Below are 21,872 nucleotides of genomic sequence, written 5' to 3'. Positions count from 1 at the left end.
GTAATGCCATTTACAAAGGGTACTGCTTTAAAACCTAATCACTAAGTACAATGTCTAATTTTTTTTTTTTTTTAAGGAGTGGCCTTTCTCCTCCTTTCAGCATCAACATTATTTTTAGCTCAGAAGCTCTAACATATTCTTATGGCCTTTATTGTCCATTGTTATAATAAATAAAGCACAAAGCCATTAAAACAAAGCAGCTTGTGTGGCCTGCAACATAACAGTTTTTTTCTACCACCCTCGGAGAGAATGCTAGTTCCTGTGTTCTAGAGGATTGTATGAAGTAAATTGTGTTCAAGAAGTAACTATTATTAAAACAGAAACTTGTAGTGGGAAAAAGGCCTTTACTTCTAGTTCTCTGAACATGCTCATTTCATACATGTGCCTTTTGTATATACTCTTCTTCATACCTGCAATATCTATCTCCCTTCAGTCTACCTGGTGAGTTTTCTTCACCCTGAGTTCCAGACTCTTCTCTTCAATTACATGACTACTGTATCTTGATCTTCCTTCCTCAATAACCTAGTGTGCTTAGGTCTCTTTGTAAGAAATATTAACTTCATTTAATCAAGTATTAGAGCATAACAATCTAAGATCTACTAGTAGAATCAACATGTATGTAAGTGAAAAAAATGTTGATTTTAAAGACTGACTTCTTAAAAAGACTATTTGAATTGAATTCTATTCAATAACCATTTATTATGTAGTATGGAAAAACTGGCCTGAAAATTTTTATAAATTAGCTATCTTTTCACAGAATATATAATCATTCTCCTTCTTGCTCTCATTAGACATAATAGCGGCGGTTTCAGTGCTGAAAAATAGTATTTGAATCCTTATATTGAATTCTTTGAACTAATCTTAGTATATCTTCTAATACTTTTTTCTCATTAGATTTTGTCACTCCTTTTGAGTCTCATAATTCAAAGACTTTGGAAAACTTGGCATAAAGGAGAAAATGATCTCAGGAATTGACAAGTTCAGTTGAAAATGCTTATGCCAAAGATATGTGACCATGATCCAAATTAATATGTAAACAATACAGCATTAAGTCATTCCAAGTCTTTCTTGGAATATTATTTTTATATATTTAATGATGATGTTCTGCTTAAACATTTCAGTTGGTCCACTATTGTTTGCATTAAGCCTTATCCTAAATTTCATAAACTTCAGTGGCCATTAATAGTGGTCAACAGGTCATCACATTTCAGTATGGAGGACAATGAGAAAATTCCTAGGTTTTTCTCAGCAACTGGGAACTTTTCTGCAGTCTTGGCTTTGGTCCTTCTCTGGTAGACAACTTTTTAGGTATCCTCAGCCTTTTGTCTTCTATCCAATTTTCTAAAGTTCCTCCATTTTTCTGAATTAAAACCCTATTTGGAACTCTTTAAATGAATCTTCGGTTTTTAATTTGAGGTCTCCCTGTCTCTGGCCACCAAAGTAACTATGTATAGACTATATATACCATTTTCTAGTGCTTCTATTTCTCTTCTCTTTTCATTATCAGAATCATTATCGTATGTAAAGATATTTTGTCACAGTTCCACCAATAATCTGCACTTACTAGCTAGGTTGTTCTCTCTCTCTCTCCCTAGTAAAAACTTATTTGTGGGTATGGAATGATTGACCAATTTTACAATGTTAAAAGATAACTAAAAATAATCACCCATTTCAAAATGCTTGTTTTATATCTTAAATCAGACATGGCCATTTTCTACTCAAGAATTAAATAATATATTGTACTAATTACTTCCTGTTGTGCATTAAGTCTTCTAGGCAACTGATAAGTACACTAGATTTACAACTTAATAAAATTACATCTTCTTAACTCTCCTCTCCTACCTGCATTGCCTCTGTCTTGTTCCAGCCCTCATATCCTCTTACCTGGACATTCTGAAGTTTTCTCAGAAATAGTGTTCTTACCTACTGTCTCAATGGTCCTTATTCACCATCCACACTTCCACCTGAGTGTTCTTTCTCAGTAAGCATCTTTGATTATCACTCTCCGACTCAAAACTCCTTTTCAGTGTCTCAGGATGAAGTCAGACCTCCCAGCATTGCACATAACTTCTACCTCGCCGCACCCGTGACACCTGATTTGGACTTCTGCCTGTGCAGTCTCATCTCTGGTGCAGCACCTTCCTTTGCACTGGTTTGTACTCAGTATCTGCAGCCCTTGAATACACCATGCTGTCTCACAGCTCTGCTTCACCCAAAGCCCCAGTACCCTTCCTGTGTGCGTGAAGTACATCTACCAGTTCTCAAGAAGCAGCTCAAGCACCAATTCTTTTATAATGCTTTTCCTCACACTCTCGTAGAGAACTGGTCTTCTCTTGCTCTATTCCCTCCCTCACAATGTGCCACAGGTATGCTGTTCTTTCACAGCATTAATAATATTTCTTTTTCTTAGTTTTGTATATAGCTGTCTTCATCTCTAAAATGTAAATTTCAAGTAGAGGTCACCTTATTTCCATATTCTAATATAAAATACTACTTAATAAATGTTAAATAAATAATAAAGATATCACTTAAAAGCAACAAGTTATTTCTAAGTTTTCTCAGCATCTCTTCTAAGCTGCAGATAAGCACTTGTAAAATCCCACTGGACATCTCCACATATATGTCCTACAAGTACCTCAAGTTAACAATGTCCATAACAAAACTCATTATTGTTCCCTGAAAGTTACTGTTTTTTAAAAAATATTTATTTATTTATTTATTCGTGTGGGGGTGGGAGGAGGGACAGAGACAGAGGGACAGAGAATCCCAAGCAGACTCCACGCTGTCCGTACACAGCTTGATGTGGGGCTTGAATTCATGACCTGTGAGATCAGGACCTGAACTGAGATGAAGAGTCGAACGCTTAACTGACTGAGCCACCCAGGAGCCCCAAAAGTTACCCATAACTGAATTTCCTAGGCTGACCAATGATTTACCCTCTTACTCAGATTAAAAATTCCCCTCCCTACTTTGATCTCTCCTTCAGTCTAACCTTCCTAGTCATCACTTATCTTTTTTTTTTTTTTTTTCGTTTATTTATTTTTGGGACAGAGAGAGACAGAGCATGAACGGGGGAGGGTCAGAGAGAGAGGGAGACACAAAATCGGAAACAGGCTCCAGGCTCTGAGCCATCAGCCCAGAGCCTGACGCGGGGCTCGAACTCAAGGACCGCGAGATCATGACCTGGCTGAAGTCGGACGCTTAACCGACTGCGCCATCCAGGCGCCCCAGTCATCACTTATCTTTATAAAAATATCTCAGATGCCACTTCCCTACTTAAAAAATGCATTCTATGGCTTATTCTGTTAATAAAATAACTTCAGACAATTTGGCAAAACTTCACAATCTGGCAACACCTATCTTTCCAGCCTCATCTCTTACAAATTCTCCCATGGACATTAATGTTAGGCTTCATATAAATGTATAAAGAAATGTAAGTAGGTGGGCAATAGCAAACCATGTCTAATAAATATGTTTCTTGGTTCCCGAAGCAAAAAGAGAAAGCAAAATCCAATTGTCTTGTCATGTTTAAAGGTGTTGCAGGATATTAGTATTAATCTATGGAACTCACACATGTACACAGACCCATACATATCAGGAGAATAGGGAAAATGGATGGGTGTCAAGGGAGCAATGGCAAGCTATTATCTGGGATTCAAGAAAGACACACAACGTACCTGGGGAATAAAAACAATCTATACAGGTGTTTTTGATTTGGGAAGTTCCTAGCATGTACCAGGTACTCAAAAAAATATTTGCTGAGGAGGGTCTGGGTGGCTCAGTCAGTTATGAGTCCGACTTCAGGTCATGATTTGTGAGTTTGATACCTGCTTCAGGCTCTGTGCTGAAAGCTCAGAGCCAGAAGCCTGCTTCAGATTCTGTGTCTCCCTCTGTCTCTGCCCCTCCCCTGCTCACACTCTGTCTCTCTCTCAAAAATAAATAAGCATAAGCAAAAAAAAAAAAAAAAAAAAAAAAAAAAAGAATTGGAAATATTAAAAAGAATTGTTGATTGAATGATAGAACGTACAGGGTAGAAATATTTAATTGGATCTCACCATGAAATATCCTAAGATTATCCATTTCTTTTTCTCCTGGATAAGGGACATAAGCCTTCTCATCATGTGAAAGGTATCTCCCTCATTATCAATTAATAAACTGATATTCTGGTTTACACAGTAGTCTCTTCTTCATGTATTTGAATGACCCTGAGTCAATGCATAAAATGAATCTTGTGAATTTAAAACGCTAAGGACAAGCTCTTGGGCAATGGTATATTGCCTGATAGAATACAAAACTGTAGGGTTTCATAGCTGTCAGCCAGACTCTGCCAGCGTCACTTCAGCTGCTGACAGGAATAACTGCCAGATCTCTGCCTCTGCAGATATGCTAAAACCCAATTCCTCTCTCACTGTCTTCAGGAGGATTCTTTAAAAAAAAAAAAAAAATTATTTTTTTAACATTTATTCATTTTAGAGAGAGCACGAGTAGGGGAGGTGCAGAGAGAGACACACACATACAGAATCTGAAGCAGGCTCCAGGGTCTGAGCTGTCAGCACAGAGCCTGACATGGGGCTGAACTCACGAGCCGTGAGATCATGACCTGAGCTGAAGTCGGATGCTTAACCAACTGAGCCACCTAGGTGCCCACCTTCAGGAAGATTCTATGACACCCACCTACCCAGCCTGATTTACTCTCATCTTTATCCAACTATAGTAGTTATCATGTGATATTGTAATGATCTGACTGCTTCCCTTCTAGCCTATTACTTTTTGAAGGCTGGCATCATCATCATGTGCTTTGCTCATAATAAGTATAGGTTCACTGAGTGAATTTTTTTTTTAATTTTTTTTAATGTTTATTTATTTTTGAGAGAGAGAGAGGGACAGAGTGTGAGCAGGAGAAGGGCAGAGAGAGAGGGAGACACAGAATCCGAAGCAGGCTCCAGGCTCTGAGCTGTCAGTACAGGGCCCAACAGGGGCTCAAACTCAAACTGAGAGATCATGACCTGAGCTGAAGTTGGACGCTTACCCTACTGGGCCACCCAGGCGCCCCTGAGTGAATTCTTTTTTTTTAATTTTTATTTATTTTTAATTTTGAGAGAGAGAGCACATGTGCAGTTGTGCATGAGCGGGGCGGGGGGACGGGCACAGAGGGAAAGAGAGAGAGAATCTTAAGCAGGCTCGATGTCCAGATGAAGCTCAGTGAAGGCCTTGATCTCATGACCATGAGAACATGACCTGAGTCGAAATCAAGGGTCGGATGATCAACTGACTGAGCCACCCAGGTGCCCCAGTAAATTCTTAATCCTGATTTGTAATACCTGCAACTAATGCCATTATATAAAAAGTTAAAAAAATTAACTTTTATATTAATTTGAAAATAAACAGTTGTCATAAAACACTTCAGGGGATGAGAAATTATTGCAAAGCAGATATATTTACTTGTTAAATGCAGGAATTGCTATTAGGAAGGCTAATTCAAACCCATTCTGTTTCTAGGCACATACCCTGTTCCTGATGTCACTCAATCCAATCTAAGGGTTAATTTCCTCATCTGCAAAATGGAATTACTAACACCAATTTCATAGCATTTCTGTAGGATTAATATTTATAAAAATCTCAGTTAAAATAGTTATAGACATAGCATTTAATATAAGTAAATCTACAGAGCCACATAATACCAAGAAATTAACTTGTCTTATCATCCAATGGAAGATTCCAGGGAAGTAAGAAACTTCCTCTCACTACAGTTTATACATTTCTTCCCTTAAAGTACAGAAAAGCTAGTTGGTCCACCCCAGGATAAAGGGGAATGGCTGTAGGAGAAGGACTTAAATGTGACCCCTGTTTACCCTGTTTATCTTAACTTAAAACAGTCCGTTAGAAATATGGAACCTCTGATTCACCATTGCAAAAACCTTGTGATGTCCAAAAGGGTGTTGGTTAGAGGTGTAATGTTAAACAGGAGAGCTATAGCATTGAAAACTTACTTAATGAAGACTCTAAGTAATATGACCATATTATCTTTTGAATGCTATTAGAACATATAGTATAGCTTTCTAAGATTCCTCTTACGTTCTTCTGGTTTCATTTCAGTTATTTTTTGTAGCCAATTTTTCCATGTTTGGCAGTCACAAGGCTCATGTGCTTCACCAAGGCACTCCCTGAAGAGGAAAACATAGAAAAGGCAATTAAATATTCTTTATCAACATCAAGGCAAAAGAAAGGGTGAAAAGTGTTCTTCCAATTAAAAAAACATTTTTTTTAAGTTTATTTATTTTTGAGAGAGACGGACAGCGAATGGGGGAGGGGGGGAGAGAGAGAGAGAGAGATAGAGAGAGAGAGAGAGAATGAGAATCCCAAGCAGGCTCTTGTCTGCAGTGGCATCACAGAGCCCAATGCCAGGCTCAATCTCATGAACCATGAAATCATGATCTGAGGTGAAACCAAGAGTTGGATACTTAACTGACTGAGTCACTCAGGTGCCCCAGTGCTCTTCCAATTTTAAAGCTGAGAAAACTGAAGCACAGTGACTAGTGAGAAATGAAGTATTTCAATAGAGGAAGTGAAAATATGATTCTAGAGCTTGATACTGCCAGGTCAATTTTTTTTTAAAGCAGCACATTCATTTACACATTTTTAAAAGTTCCAAATAGATTACCTAACATTTATAATTTAGTTTTGCATGCTATAAGTTATGAGCTATAAAATATTTTTATCAGTTAGGTTCTGTCCTCCCTAATACTACTCAAAGTTTGTTCCCTGGGATAGCAGCATTGCCACTACTCAGGAGCTTGTTAAACATGCAGAAGAGCGGGCCCATAAGACCTACCGATTTAAATCTACATTTTATCAAATTACCACGTGACCCGTCTGCATTTTAAAGTTTGAAAAGTACTGTTTTACATTACATTTTTGTTACTTTGACCTTGGAATCCCCAAGTAACAGCTAGGGCAATTTAATTTACCATTGAGTTTGCTGAATCCCAATTTTCTATTTAACTGGAATTTGGCAAATTTTGATTTAAATAATTAAAAACATATCAATTTATCATTTGTAACTTGATTTTACATTCTTTCTATAGCTATATAAAAAATCCAACAGGCTTAAGGGGGAGCCTGGGTGGCTCAATCGGTTGAGTGTCTGACTGTTATGATCTCAACAGTCATGGGATTGAGCCCTGTGCTGATGGCTTGGAGCCTGCTTGGCAGACTCTCTCTTCCTCTCTCTGCCTCTCCCTCACCTCCTCTCACAATAAATAAATAAACATAAAAAAAAAAAAAGGCTTAAGGCCTTTAAAAATTACTTATTTTAATTCAATACAATGGTATATTCTGTAGTACAAAGGAAATTTTACAGTAAATAACAAAATATCATTTTGAAAGGAGAAAAACCCAATCTGTAGGTGCCATCATCATCATCATCATCATCATCATCATCATCATCATCATGTGTTATTTTAAAACAAAGATATTATTTGCAAAGTTTAAGTCTTAAGAAGACACACCTGTTGATGCAGGTAGAGTCTTACCAACTCTGAAGAACATTTTACTATATTAAGAATGTTTTGGGGCACTTGGGTGACTCGGTTAAGCGTCTGACTTCAGCTCAGGTCATGATCTCACAGTTTGTGGGTTTGAACCATGCACAGGGTTCTGTGCTGACAGCTCTGCTAAATTTCAGTATCTCCCTCTCTCTCTGCTCCTCCCCTGTTCACTCCATCTCAAAATAAATAAACAACCACATAAATAAATAAACAAACAAACAAATGAATTGAATGAATGAATGAATGAATGTTTCAATTCTCCTTCAAGCCCATTAGAGTAACTACTATTAAAAAAATAGATGCTAACTAGTGTTGGGAAGGATGTGGAGAAACTGGAACCCTTATGCAGTGCTGGTAAGAATCTAAAATGATGCAGTTGCTATGGATGCAGTTTGATGGTTCCTCAAAATTTAAAACACAGAATTATTACATGATCTATCAATTACACTCCTAGATATATACATAAAAGAATTGAAAGTTTCACAATGACTAAAATTTTCTCACCAATGTTTATAACAGCATTACTCACAAAAGCCAGAATATGGTTTACAACCCATATGTCCATTAACAGATGAACAGATAAACAAAATGTGGTGTATATACACACAATGGAATTATTAGTTGGCCATAAAAAGGAATGAAATTCTGATACACACTACAACATGGATGAAACTTGAGACATTATGCTAAGTGAAATAAGTCACACACAAAAAGATAAATATCGTATGATACCACTTACATTAAATATTCAGAAAAAGGAATTCACAGACAGTAGAATGGTGGTTAACAGTGGCTATGGGGCAAGGGAAGATGGGGAGTTATTGTTTAATGGTTAGAGTTTCTGTTTGGTATGAGGTAAAAAGTTCTATAAATGGATAGGAAACGGTTGCACAACATTAGGAATGTACTTAAAACCACTGAATTATATACTTAAAAATGCTTTGAAGGGGAAAAAAAAAGCATCAATTATCTTGAAAGAGTAATTTAGTTTGCTTAAGTTCCTGATATTACTGGGGTGCCTGGGTCACTCAGTTGGTGGAGCATCTGATTCTGGATTTCAGCTGAGGTTATGATCTCAAGGTCCTGGGATTGAGTCTTGAGTTGGACTCCGAGCTGAACATGGAGACTGCTAAAGATTTATTTTCTTTCTTTTTCTTTCTTCCTTTCTTCCTTCCTCCCTCCCTCCCTCTTTCTTTCTTTCTTTCTTTCTTTCTTTCTTTCTTTCTTTCTTTCTTTCTTTCTTTCTTTCTTTCTTTCTTTCTTTCTTTCTTTCTCTGTCTCTTCTTTCTTTTCTTTCTTTCTTTCTTTCTTTCTTCCTTTCTTTTCTTTCTTTCTCTCTTTTTCTTTTCCTTCCTTCCTTCCTTCCTTCCTTCCTTCCTTCCTTCCTTCCTTCCTTCCTTCCTCCTCTTTCTCTTTCTCTCTCTCCCCCCACCCTGCCCCCCCTGGCCCTCTGCCCCACTTGTGTGCTCTCTTTAAATTAAAAAAAAAAAAAAAGTGTTAAAAAAAAATTCCTGACATTACTGAATCTGGCATTTGGGAAATCTTTTCCATAAGTGTGGTTTTATAAAGTTTCTTAGGAATTTAATGGTGACTTAACAGTCATTCAAAAAATATTGGGTTGATTAAAAATGGAAGTAAAAAAAAATGCAAGTAGATGTATTATATGTTACATTCACTTTAGTACATATTAAAATCAACTCTGCTTTCCAGAAATATAAGGGATATCTGTGATAACTGTTAATTTTAATTTGGCACGTATACTAGCATACACTAGAGTAAAAAATATGCCACAGATCTAGGAACAGTGTTTCCATATGGTGCTTAGGAATACATGCAGGAATCGAGTGTCTAGATTTGTCATGACTTATTAAAAAACAATTTAGGTGTAAAATAGACTTCTATATCTGCAGTATCTAAATGAAGCCAATGAAATAAATTATTTCTGTTAACTTTAAAGTTTTTTCCCCATGAAGATTAAACAACACATTGAGTATTTTTTCCCTACTAGAATCAATACCAGTATGACTGGCTCTGGTGTCAGAACATTTTTCTGACAGAACCAGGAAAATAATCATGAGGGTTGTGAGGGGAAAACCCAATGTTTACAAATGGAATCTGAAAAAATAAATGCTATTTCTTCAAAAGGCCATAATTGCTTATCGGTGTGCTTGGTTCTCTAAGGTGCTGCATTAGACAGCAATACAAATGTTCTTTTCCAGAACCTCACTGGAGGATATAGACCTGCTGCTTCCTCAGGTGCTAGCTCAATCAGCAGGATCACTCTGAATGTTATAACTAGGCGGCACAGTTTCCAGAGCAATGCTAAGAGTGGGTATATAAATAGGAGAGGCTTATAAATAATAAATAAGTTAGAGCAAGGACTGTAAATTAAAAAGGGAGTTATTTTAAAACTAAGGCATTTGCGAAAATAAGCCCAAACTACTTTAAAGTATGGTAATAACAATGTTACCAGACATTACATGGTTGAAAATCTGAATTATGCCATGTGTAGGGAAAGGGTTATTCTGAGAGAAGTAATAAAGAGACTGGAATGTTCTGCAAACACTGGAAAATTAAATATCTGAAGAAAGTTTCAACCAAGACACCAATAACTGGTGACAAGTTTTCTGACAGACCTAGCACCTGCTGTTGAGACTGTACCTCAAAATGTCACTAAAAACAAGTGAATTGGAAGAGGAATTTTGTTATATAGTTAAATGAAATGTAGACACACCAACAGAGTGAGTTCACTAAGGGGAAAAACTGCTTCGTTATAAAGGAAAAAGAGGTTATCTAATATAAAATCCTTAACCCTGTCCAAATATGATAGTTAACTAATATCAAGAGATCAAGGAATGGTTCTTTCCTTGAAAATTTGTCAATATGCACAACCGTTGGCAGAAATATACAGTGACTCCAAAGGATTCTGGAAAAGTAAAAACCTTCTACTAAAGTTTCATCACCTGATGGAAGAAATTTCTATCAAAAAGTTGACAATTTCAGTTCACTGCCATTTTAGAACTATATTAATGACGAATCCTGATTAAGTAGAAATCCTCATTTTATGATTTTCTTCCTTTAGTTAACTTTCTCCCTTAATTAACAAATCAACTAAAAATAATAATTTAAAAAAACTAGAATTTGGGGGGCACCTGGGTGGCTCAGTTGGTTAAGCATCTAACTCTTGGTTTCGGCTCAGGTCATGATCTCACAGTTGAGGAATTTGAGCCCCAAGCTGGGCTCTGTGCCGAAAGCACGGAGCCTGCTTGGGATTCTCTCTCTCCCTCTTTCTTTGCCTCTCCCCCATCCTCTTGAAAAAAAAAAAAAAAAAAAAAAAAAAGCTAGTAGTTTTGAGTATACCAGGCAATGTTGTAATACCTTACATATACTGACTCATTTAATCCACATAACAACTTTTTCAAATTGGTACTATTATCCCCATTTAAAAAATTTTCTTTCTTTTCTTCTTCTTCTTCTCCTTTTTTTAATAATTTTTTAATATATATTTTTGAGAGAGAGACCAAACATGCACATAAGTGGAGGTGGGGCAGAGAGTGAGAGAGTGAGAATGAGAGAGTGAGAGTGAGAGAGTGAGAGAGAGAGAGAGAGAGAGAGAGAGAGAGAGAGAGAATCTGAAGCAGGCTCTGCACTATCGGTGCAAAGCCCGACATGGGGCTTGAACTCACAAACTCAGTGATCATGACCTGAGTCGAAGTCAGATGCTCAACTAACTGAGCCACCCAGGTGCCCCTATTATCCCTATTTAATATTTATTTATTTTTGAGAGACAGAGAGACAGGCGTGAGTGGGGGAGGGCAGAGAGTGAGACACAGAATCTGAAGCAGGTTCCAGGCTCTGAGCTGTCCGCATAGAGACTGATGTGTGGCTCGAACTCAAGAACCATGAGATCATGACCTGAGCTGAAGTCGGACACTTAACCGACTGAGCCAGCCAGGTGCCCCCGTATCATCCTATTTAAAATGCACAGAGAGGCTCAATACTCTGCCAAAGGTCACACAAGGAGCAAGCAGATGAGCTGAGATTTGAAGCCAAATTGTTTGACTTTGGAACTAGTACATTTTATGTTGACTGCATCAGTTACAAAGGCTTCAATTGTATCACTGTATTATAAGAGAAGATGCTTGTTTATCATCAAGTCACACAGCTAGTTAATGGCAGTTAAGTCTCAAATGCAGGTCCTATGTTTCCCATGTCAATCATGTGCTCCACTGAAATCTGATAAATTGAACTTTCAACAGTATTTATTTAGATGGGTATGATACTTTGTATAGAGTAGACAGTGATATTTAAACAGGGTCTTATGATCGATTTCTATCAAATAAATATCATGTTTCATTTCTGGGCCTAGGACAAGCTGGTGAATATATTCTGCTAGTTAGCAGGACTCTGATACTAAAATAGCTAAATACTGCCAATCTGGAAAATTTTTTTCCAGAGCCAGAGTTTATTAAGCTAAGTAAGGGTTTGAGACTCTAATTTTGCAAGAGAAGATGAGACTCAACTATTAGGGTCCACAAACAAGAACAACATCAAGTATTTTTCCCAGAGGACTCTTAAAGAGTCTGTTGCCTGTGAAGTCTGTGGAGGAGATGAAGCATGAAACTACTGCTTTAACTCAATCAAGATTCATGATCCTAACAGGAGAGTAGGTTTTATCAAAATCCTTATTGTGGGTATTGGAGGAAAACAGAATGAGCTGACAATATTAATGCAGACATTTACTTGTGAAGTTTCCTGAAATACCTGACAAGTCTGCACATTGTACTTTGATTCACTGGAAACTTCAGTGGACTAGAAACCTGACACTGTTGTTTCTCATCAATTGCATCACTATAATCCAAATCTTCTTCTTGGGTTCAATTTGTTTCATGGTGATGGTGACACTACTTTAAAGGGTTCTTTGCATAGTTTCAGAAAATAAATGCTCCACAGCTGGGTGATATATTAAAAACCACATAACATTACTGTTTAGAATATTCATGCCATTCAATTTTATTCAATAACTCAAAAATATGTTTGACAGTCTATGGATTTAGAAGAGATGAATTCTATTTAAGTTCTCCATTTCCAATGGCAACAATGGTGATTAAAGGGACTGGGGACAGTGATATAGGAGAGATATGACCATTATACATAAGGTTAAATTTGAGTTCTTCTCCTCACAGATTAGAATTTGGGTGGTATTAAGAAGTATTTTTGACAATAAATCTTTAAAAAGTTGCCTCGTAAAAGAAAGACTTTGCATTAGTTCAGAGGGCATAGAAGTTACATAGTAGCATATTCTACTTCATAAAGAGGAAAACAGAGGGGAAATGCTCATTGGCTCAAGTTATGAACTCGGTCTATGGACAATATTGTCAAGATCAGACAAAATACAATTATACAGGCTAAGGGAAGAAAGCATTCTAGGTTCAGTTATTAAGGGCACAGAACTGGTGGCTGAAAAAGTTACAAAAGAAAGGACTACTTTGTGGTGGGAAAGGAAATGTATACTCCTACCTTCCCTCCTATCAATAAATATGTTCAGTTATACCCAGGCCCACATCCCTCTTGGGAATGGCTCTCAACTCATTCTGTCACATGCAGCTCTTAAAAAAAAGGAACTATTAGGGGCACATGGGTGGCTCAGTCGGTTAAGCATCTGACTCTTGATTTTGGCTCAGGTCATGACCTTACGGTTTGTGAGATAAAGCCCTGTGTTGGGCTGTGTGCTGACAGCGCGGAGCCTACTTGGAATTCTCTCTCTCCCTCTCCTCTGCTCACGCACTGTCAAAATACATAAACTTAGAAGAAGAAGAAGAAGAAGAAGAAGAAGAAGAAGAAGAAGAAGAAGAAGAAGAAGAAGAAACAATTACTGTCTTTTCTCATGGTTTTTGTAATCATCTTTAGAGAATATTTCTGAGGTTTCTGGGGAAAGAAAGAAACCGAGAATCATATACCTTTATTTTATAAAGATTTCTCTTACAAAGCTTTCATTTGCATAGAGCTGATTTTGCCTCTTTTTGAAATACTAGATAAGGGCAGTAGAATTCTACTTAGAATTGTTTTAATTTTTAGAATTTCTGATTACAGACAAAGCTCTTTTATTACATGAATAAGATTAGGAAGCTAAGAATGTAAAAACAGAGACTGCAAATTAATGCCTAGAGAGGTGAAACAGGCAATGTAGAAATCCTAGAATAGGATTTAGAACTAGAATTGCTATGTCCAGAAAATGATGGTTCTTTTTGCTAAGCCCTCTACTACCCTTATGAATAAGAGCAAGAGAAATGATTACCAAATGTGACTTTGAATCCATGTGGCCATTCACAGATCCTCTGAACTGGGATAAAATTCAAAAGAGGGCCTGTGATCTTGGCATACAGTACCACCCAGCCTGACTGGAGTGTGACAAAAAGCAAGCTAATATAATTCTCCAAACACTGCTCTAGAAATGTACAATTTGTAGCATCATATATGTTTATAGAAACATCGATACAGCTTTTAGAATCTGTCATTGGTAGGTTTTTCCATTAGTTTCATCATGTTCAGTCAAACCAAATCTACTACTTGTAGCATACAAAGAAAGATGGGGAAGAACATAAAAAAAAATTAGCTAATCTGTAATAAAAACTAGTAAAAGCTAGACCACAGAAACCACAGAGCTTAAGAAGACAATGCCAATCATAGGTTCTTCTCTCCCCTTCAAAACTTTTTATTCTCTGATCTTAGCAAATACTATCTTCTTATTTTCTAAATGTTTTATTAATTTACCTTTTCTATTTTTGTAGCTTCTCCACCAATCCTCTGAATTAGCTTTGTTCAACCAGGATGCTTACATGGACCAGAGAACTCAGAAACTGATTTATGTGGTAACTTGCCTCAACGTTCCCAAGGATAATACATAATTAGTACCATTTTAGATGCACAGGGTGCACACGATGAGGTGCCTGATGGCACATGTGCTTAAATTTCTGAAGGAACTCCACACTAAGTCAGAACAGGGAGCCCCTTTATTTTTCTTACTTTAATTTTCTTATATTGTAGTAAAGTGGGTTCATATTCATCTAAGGACTATTTATTCATGAACAATTAAACTCTTGTGTATTCATTAACTCACTTGTCCCTTCTGAGCTGGATCCTGAACTCCTCTGGTGAGGTAGTAAGGTGGGGTTAAGAACCAATCCGCAAATAGTAAAACATGTAAAATTAAAAATTAGGAATTTGTCTTTTAAATGTTTTGAGAAATTACTATAGTTCTTAAAATATAATAAATTACTATTATATGTGGATATAATCTATTACTCAGTAATTTGTTGCTGTTTTACTTTCTGAGTCTGATTTAGCCATGAAAGTAGTCAATATGGTTTTCCTTTCATTAATCCCTTCATTCAAGCACCTAGTACAGAAGTCTAGCAAACTTTTTCTGTAAAGAACCAAATGATACATATTGTGGGTTATGTAGGCCATATGGTCTCTGTTACAACCAGGCAATGCTGTCATGGCCTGAAAGCAGCTATACACAATAGGTAAACAAACTGGCATGAATGGGTATGGCTGTGTTCAAATAAAAAATTGGTGGGGACAGTAGTTTTCTGACACCTGACCCAGAGTTCAGTGGTACATATAGACTGACAGTTCAAGAGATATTTTTAGCTAATGATGATGATGAGGGTAAGAAATAGAGCTTTCAGGGTAGGAATATTTCCATAACTATGCCTTTTTACTACTTAGCAGTGCTAGAATTTGACTTTGGTTTCTGATAAGTAGATAAGAGTTTTATACCCACCTAAAGTATATCCTTGCATATGTGATAAATTTGGAAATGAGAAAAAAGGAGAACAAATACTATTTCTTATTGTGATCATTTAACTAACTAAAACAAAACAGTTAATTATGACTGAATTGACTCTGAACAAAGCAGAATGCTAATGTCAGATATACAGTCAGCCTATCCATTACTGATTTATCACCAGTTCATACGTATTAAGTACTTTATTAAACAAAACACAAGACACACAAAGTGATTCCTAAGTAGGACTGTGCATTAAGAACCACCTAGAAGCTTCTTTCTTGGGGCCCTACTCCAAAATCTATTATCAAAATCTTACTTGTTGGTGTCTAGATGAAAATTTGGGAAAACTGTCTTAGTTAATTCTGGTTATCCCTGGAGTCTTCAATTTTAAGAAAAAAAGTTAATCTCTAAACATGTTCTAATCTATGGTCAGCAATTTGGTATTACTGTTTAAGTGCATGAGCTCTGGAGTCAGAGCTGGGCTCTAAACCCATTTTTGCCATTTCCTAGCTGTATAACCTGGGCAATTTCTATATGCCTGAGTTTCTTTATCTGTAAATTGGGTATAAAACAGCATTCAACTCATAGCATTGTTGGGAGAATTCAATAGGTGAAAATATCTGGCATAACACCTGGCACACATCAGTCACACAATAAATATAAACTATTACTACTTATCACACATTTTTTCAATTACTAACAATGATATCAAAATATACTACATTTTAAAGGCCTAATTCAAGGTGCATAGTCTTTTAAAAAACTGTTAAGTGAATAGGCTATTCCAACTTGTCTTGTACTGACCAGCAGAAGAGGTGTCCTTTTCCACAGTCCACAGCAGGAGCTCTGAGCAAGGGAAAGCTGAGTGTATCAGACCCAGATGTATTTGACCCTTGTTTTGTAAGTCTGACTGCTCTTTCACAGCCTGGAGTAGGACACCATTTAATGGCAGGATTATTTTCAACAAAGGCCTGTTGGAACAGCAATAACAAAACATGACAGAAAATATTTTAATACTAAATTCTCAGAGTATATTCCACGTCAATTTAATTTAGAGGGAAAAAAAAGGCGTGAAATAAAAAACAAAGAGTAATCAGTCTACCAGAAAGTATGAAACTTAAAAGTAAGAAGGAAAAAAGAGGTAATTACTTTAGTAACAACATGACTTTTTAAATTTATATTTTCTTTAATCTAAAAACCAGGTAGGGGTGCCTGGGAGGCTCAGTTGGTTAAGCCTCCAATTTTGGCTCACGTCATGATCTCATGGTTCGTGAGTTCAAGCCCAACATCGGGCTCTGCACTGGTGGTGTGGAGCATGCTTGGGATTCTCTCTCCCTCTTTCTCTCTCTGCCCCACCTCCACAGTTGCTCTTTCTCAAAATAAATTAAAAAATATATAAAAAACACAAAAGCCAGGTAGATGATGATGAAGTAAAACATAACTATTTACAAAGAAAATGTGTAATTTAAACATGTTTTCTCACACAATGTGCTGCTTTTCTGATGGCAAATAATTACAGAATAGAATCTTGTATGTGATTATTAGTTACATTAGAACTGCAAATTTCTAAATGGTGCCCTAGTAATACAGAAGACAATATTATGATGCTTTCTATGTTATGAAACAGCAGGATGTCTTTTTAAAAGTCTGTATGTTATAGGGGTTAGACTACAAAAAAATCTGCATAAAGCAGTCAAAGTATAATTTTTAAATCACACAAGAAAGTAACTTACCTATGCTTCTGCACAACTCTTAAACAAAAATAAAGAATGCAGAAAAAAGAAACATAATTCATTATATGAAACTATTCTTTCAAAAAACCCATTCTAAATTGATAATCTTTATTTCTGAATATTTACATGTAGTAATGTAAAATATGTCTTTTAGAAAACTTCAAATAGGTACTACCTACTTTGAATACTGTTCTCATCAATCAGTTATACAAGTGCCAACAGGCAAATCAGCATACAGTTCTGACCAACATTTTTTATTTTCTGTAAATTACTACTTCGGCTTTTAATTTTTACTTGTTTTTTAAAATTAAAAAAAAATTATTTTAGGGAGCGAGAGAGCGAGTGGGGGAGAGGGGCAAAAGTGGGGAGAGAGAGAATCTTAAGTAGGCTGCATGTTCAGCATGGAGCCTGGTGGGGGGGCTTGATCCCACAAACCTGGGATCGTGACAAGCCAAAATCAAGAGTTGGACACTCAACCTACTGAGCCACCCAAGTGCCCCTACTTTTACTTCTATCATGACTACAAAATAATGCTTTAGCTTAAAACTGTAATTAATGCCACCACTCCTTCAAGCAGTTTTTCTGGGAGACAAAAGTCAGAGTCCATTATTTCATGTGTTTTCAAAAATAAAAAAAAAAGTTAAATAAAATCTGTTACACAGTTTTAATAAAATTAAAATGATGGAAATCAGATAATTGGCAGCATACCTTAATATCAAATTGTAGGTATCGTTTGTCCATCTCCTTAGAAACTACACTTTCTATGATATCCACAGGCACAAGTTGGAAGCAATCATATGCAGGGCAGAAAATGTTGTGAGCTTCACCTTCTTGAATTTTCAGATTCAAAAATCTATTAAAATTATCAATTGATAGAAAAAAAAAGGAAAAATATAACTTATTTTCACATTCTAAGAATTTTTTCTTCATGCTCAATTTTCTTTTAGAGTGTAATTAAAATAACACCAATGAACAAAGTGTGGAATATCAATTATAATACAATTGATTTAATAAAATATATATAATTCACATAATTCACAAACATTATTAAATATTATTTGCCCAACCATTCATTCATTTATTCATACACACATATATGAATATATATACTCATATTTATGTTATATATATATTTTATACATGTTCCTCTTTTGCTTTATTCTAAAAATCTGAAACAATATACATAACATTAAAATTTAAGAAATGAGCGATTTGGAAAGGTCACATTCAATTCTCAATATTCCGTACTTTTAAAGAAAAGGGAGCAACTGTACAGAATTAAAATCCTGGAAAATCCAAGAGATTTGGGAGTGGCATTGCAAAATAGCATACCTTTTTGAAGAAAAGACTTTCTGCTTATATTTCATTCAGATGAGTATTAAGTTGCATGTCCTACTCCAGGCACACTAGTTGACCTAGTCAAACTAGTTCCCTAGATGCCCAGGGAAAAGGCATCCTGGAGAGTGACAGGAATGTAGCCCTAGGTGAATTAAGTGCTTAAGAGCAGGATTTTGAGTTAGACAATTCCAGGTCTGCCACTAACAAGTCATGTGATCTTTAGCAATTTGTTTACCTGTCTGCCCCTCAGTTTCACTATCTGTAAAATGGAGGTAATAATAAGCATTTCTTGGGGTTGTTACACAGATTATATGATATAATGTATGAACATCTCCATGGTGCCTGGCATAGATAAGAATTCATAAATTTTAGCAAGGGTTTTATTTTTATTATTAATATTTCCTATGGACAAACAAGAAGAAATGAGCTTTTAAAGTGTGATTTAACACTTAAACCTAGAGAAAATAAATGGAAAGCCAGGCAATTAAGTCACCATTCTCTAGTGATCACTATCAACTGTTTGACTCTTCTGCCTGCAGTATTTTTCCTTCAGGGTCTCTCAGGCTCTTAATTCTACTGCACTTAAAAAAAAAAAAAAATCAAACTTACTGTCATCAGATCTACCCCCTCTGCTCCATTTCCTTCTTCCACAATTTCATCCTGGGACTTTAAGGAAAACAGAGCCCTCTCTTTTGTTTTTTTTTAATTTACTTATTTTAAGAGAGCAAGAGAACATGTGCTGGAAGGGACAGAGAGGAAGAGAGAATCCCAAGCAGGCTCTGCACAGTCAGCACAGCCCAATGGGGCCCGAACCCACGAACCATGAGATCATGACCTGAGCTGAAATCAAGAATTGATGCTTAACCTACTGAACACCCAGGTGCCCCCAGAACCCTCTCCTAATACCCTTTCTAACATACCCCAGACCTAGCCATATCTTTAGCTGTCTCTGCCTTCTCACTTCAGTGAAAGAGGGCTTCCTTCTTCACCCCCAAGCTAATCCTTAAATATTCTGGCCAGCTCTGGAACTTGTGCAATCCAGAAACCTATCCCCTATTTGTCTCTGTTTCTGTCTCTCTGTCTCCCTAATGGCTCTTTTCTTTGGCACAATACATATGCTCAAGTTTTTTCCCACCCTGAAACATTTCTCAACCAAATGATCCTTTTTAGCTCTACTTTCCTTTCATATCAAATTTTCTTGACAAAATAGTTTGATGATTTGTCATTACTTCCTCAAGTCCATCCCATTCAACCTGCAACACTCTGGTTTTTGTCACCTCTTCACTGAATGGCCAGCTCTCAACAAGGCCATAAGACTACCCATTAGCCCAAGGATTCAAGACTTCTCAATTTTTATCTGCATTGACTTCTCTGGAGCATCAGACACCACTAAACAGTTCCTTCTTTCAGATTCTCTCTTTTCTCTCGCTTCTAGGACTTATTTTTTTCTGCTGGCATTATCTTCTTACTTCTGGTTGCTCCTTATCCATCTTTTTCACTAGTGACTTTTACTCCTCTGATCACTGATTTTTACGTTCTCTAGGGTTTTCACACCAAAACTCTTTTCTTCCCATTCCATTCAATCTTCCTGGGTGATCTGAATATTAACTTGGGGTGCCTGGGTGGCTCAGCTGGTTAAGTGTCTGACTTTAACTCAGGTCATGATCTCACAGTTTGGGGGTTCGAGCCCCGTGTCGGGCTCTGTGCTGACAGCTCAAGTTCCTGGAGCCTGCTTTAGATTCTGTGTCTCCCTCTCTCTCTGCCCCTCCCCCACTTGCACTCTCTCAAAAATAAACATTAAAAAAACTTTTTAAAATACTCCTAACTTAAACTACCACCTATATGCTAATGACTCCGAAATTTAAAGCCCAGATATCTCTCCTTAGCTATAGATTTTACTACACACCATATTTGTTTAAATGCCTCATATGCATTTAAAATTCAACATGTTAAAATCTTCCCTTCTATTTCTCAGTATAATTTAAAAACCACACACACTCCACAAAACTGACGTATGTCAACAGAAGGCCACTCTGTACCTTAGTTACTAGTTAAAAATTACCTGTATATACTCTGTGTCAAGAAAAACAATATCACAGAAATAAAGATGGATGAAGTGTTTAGGGGAAATGCTATGGAGCAGCATTTCCCAAAGTGTGATCTGTGGACCTGAGACTTTTCAGGGGGTTTATGAGGTCCAAACTACTTTCATAATGGTATTAAAACTTTGTTTTTCAGTTAAAACTGCTGATGCTGTAGCAAGAATCATGGCAGTGGTGCTAAAACCGTACTGGTAGACTTTATATTCTTCACTGCTTCACACTTGTAGTTAAAAAGCCAGTTTCATTTAAGAATAGCCTTGATGGAATTAATTATGAATTACTGGTTATTAATAAATTTTATTATTTATTTTATTATATTAAGTCTTAGCCCACAAGTACACATCTTTTGGGTATGCTGTGCAAAGAAATGGGAAGTAAGCATAATGAACTTCTGCTGCATACCAAACCATGCTAGTTGTCTCGGGGAAAAGTACTTAGGAAAATGTTCAATTTAGAAGTGGACCTACCTACTTTTATCATGGAATGCTATTTTTATTTGAACACTATTTATTTAGAAAATTAATTAAATGAGCCTGTCATGTCAAGGAAAAAAGTTGACAGTATTTGTTGTCAATAATAAAGTTCAAGACTTCACATAGAAATTAGAATTTTGAAAAATTCTTAATGCTACTGTGAACTTGACAGCTTCCCAATATTTATAGACTTTTCTTTTTTTCTTTTAAAAACTTATTTATTTAAATTCAAGTTAGTTAACATACAATGTAGTATTGGTTTCAGGAGTAGAACCCAGTGATTCATCACTTACAGATGATACTCAGTACTCATCCCAACAAGTGACCTCCTTAATGCCCATCACTCATTTAGCCCATCCCCCTGCCCACCTCTCCTCCAGCAACCCTCAGTTTGTTCTCTGTATTTAAGAGCCTCTTATGGTTTGCCTCCCTCTCTGTTTTTATTTTTCCTTCCCTTCCCCTATATTCATCTGTTGTGTTTTTAAATTCCACATTGAGACTTTTCTGATGAGTTTGGTGATGATAGTAATTAATGTGCTTTTTTTTTTTTTTTTTTTTACTATATTTATGTGTAGTGAAATATGTTAACACTGGAAGATCTACATAACCCAGTGAATCAATGTTTTCCAAAATGATGCAGTGCAAGATAGACCAACAGATTTTAATGTAGAGGTACCAAAAAAAAAAAAAAATCTATTGATAAGGTTTCAGATTTTATACTGCAGCTAACCATTAAGAATCTACCAGTATGATGTATATTAGAGTATCTAAACTTACTAATATACTTCTCTTTTTTCCATCTACATATCTTTGTGAAGCCAAATATTCTTTATATATGTCAACCAAAACAATATATTATTATAGACTGAATGTATGGGAGTATA

The 21,872-nt window shown here is 36.3% G+C and overlaps 1 protein-coding gene across 3 annotated transcripts in view; it reads right to left on the bottom strand.

Moving 5' to 3' along the window:
* ANKIB1 (ankyrin repeat and IBR domain containing 1) overlaps positions 1 to 21,872 on the bottom strand; it is a 145,791-nt gene that overhangs the window by 26,178 nt on the left and 97,741 nt on the right. For all 3 annotated transcript variants that reach the window (XM_045497041.1, XM_045497043.1, XM_045497042.1), the window contains exons 8-10: positions 17,784 to 17,928; positions 16,147 to 16,313; positions 6,076 to 6,164 (exon numbers count right to left, since the gene is read on the bottom strand). In XM_045497041.1, coding sequence (XP_045352997.1) covers positions 6,076 to 6,164; positions 16,147 to 16,313; positions 17,784 to 17,928 — 401 coding nt within the window. The remainder of the gene's footprint in view (positions 1 to 6,075; positions 6,165 to 16,146; positions 16,314 to 17,783; positions 17,929 to 21,872) is intronic.

This window comes from Leopardus geoffroyi, chromosome A2 (genome assembly GCF_018350155.1).
Source record: "Leopardus geoffroyi isolate Oge1 chromosome A2, O.geoffroyi_Oge1_pat1.0, whole genome shotgun sequence".
NCBI classification, from domain to species: Eukaryota; Metazoa; Chordata; class Mammalia; order Carnivora; family Felidae; genus Leopardus; species Leopardus geoffroyi.
This window is presented reverse-complemented; position numbering and strand designations above follow the sequence as displayed.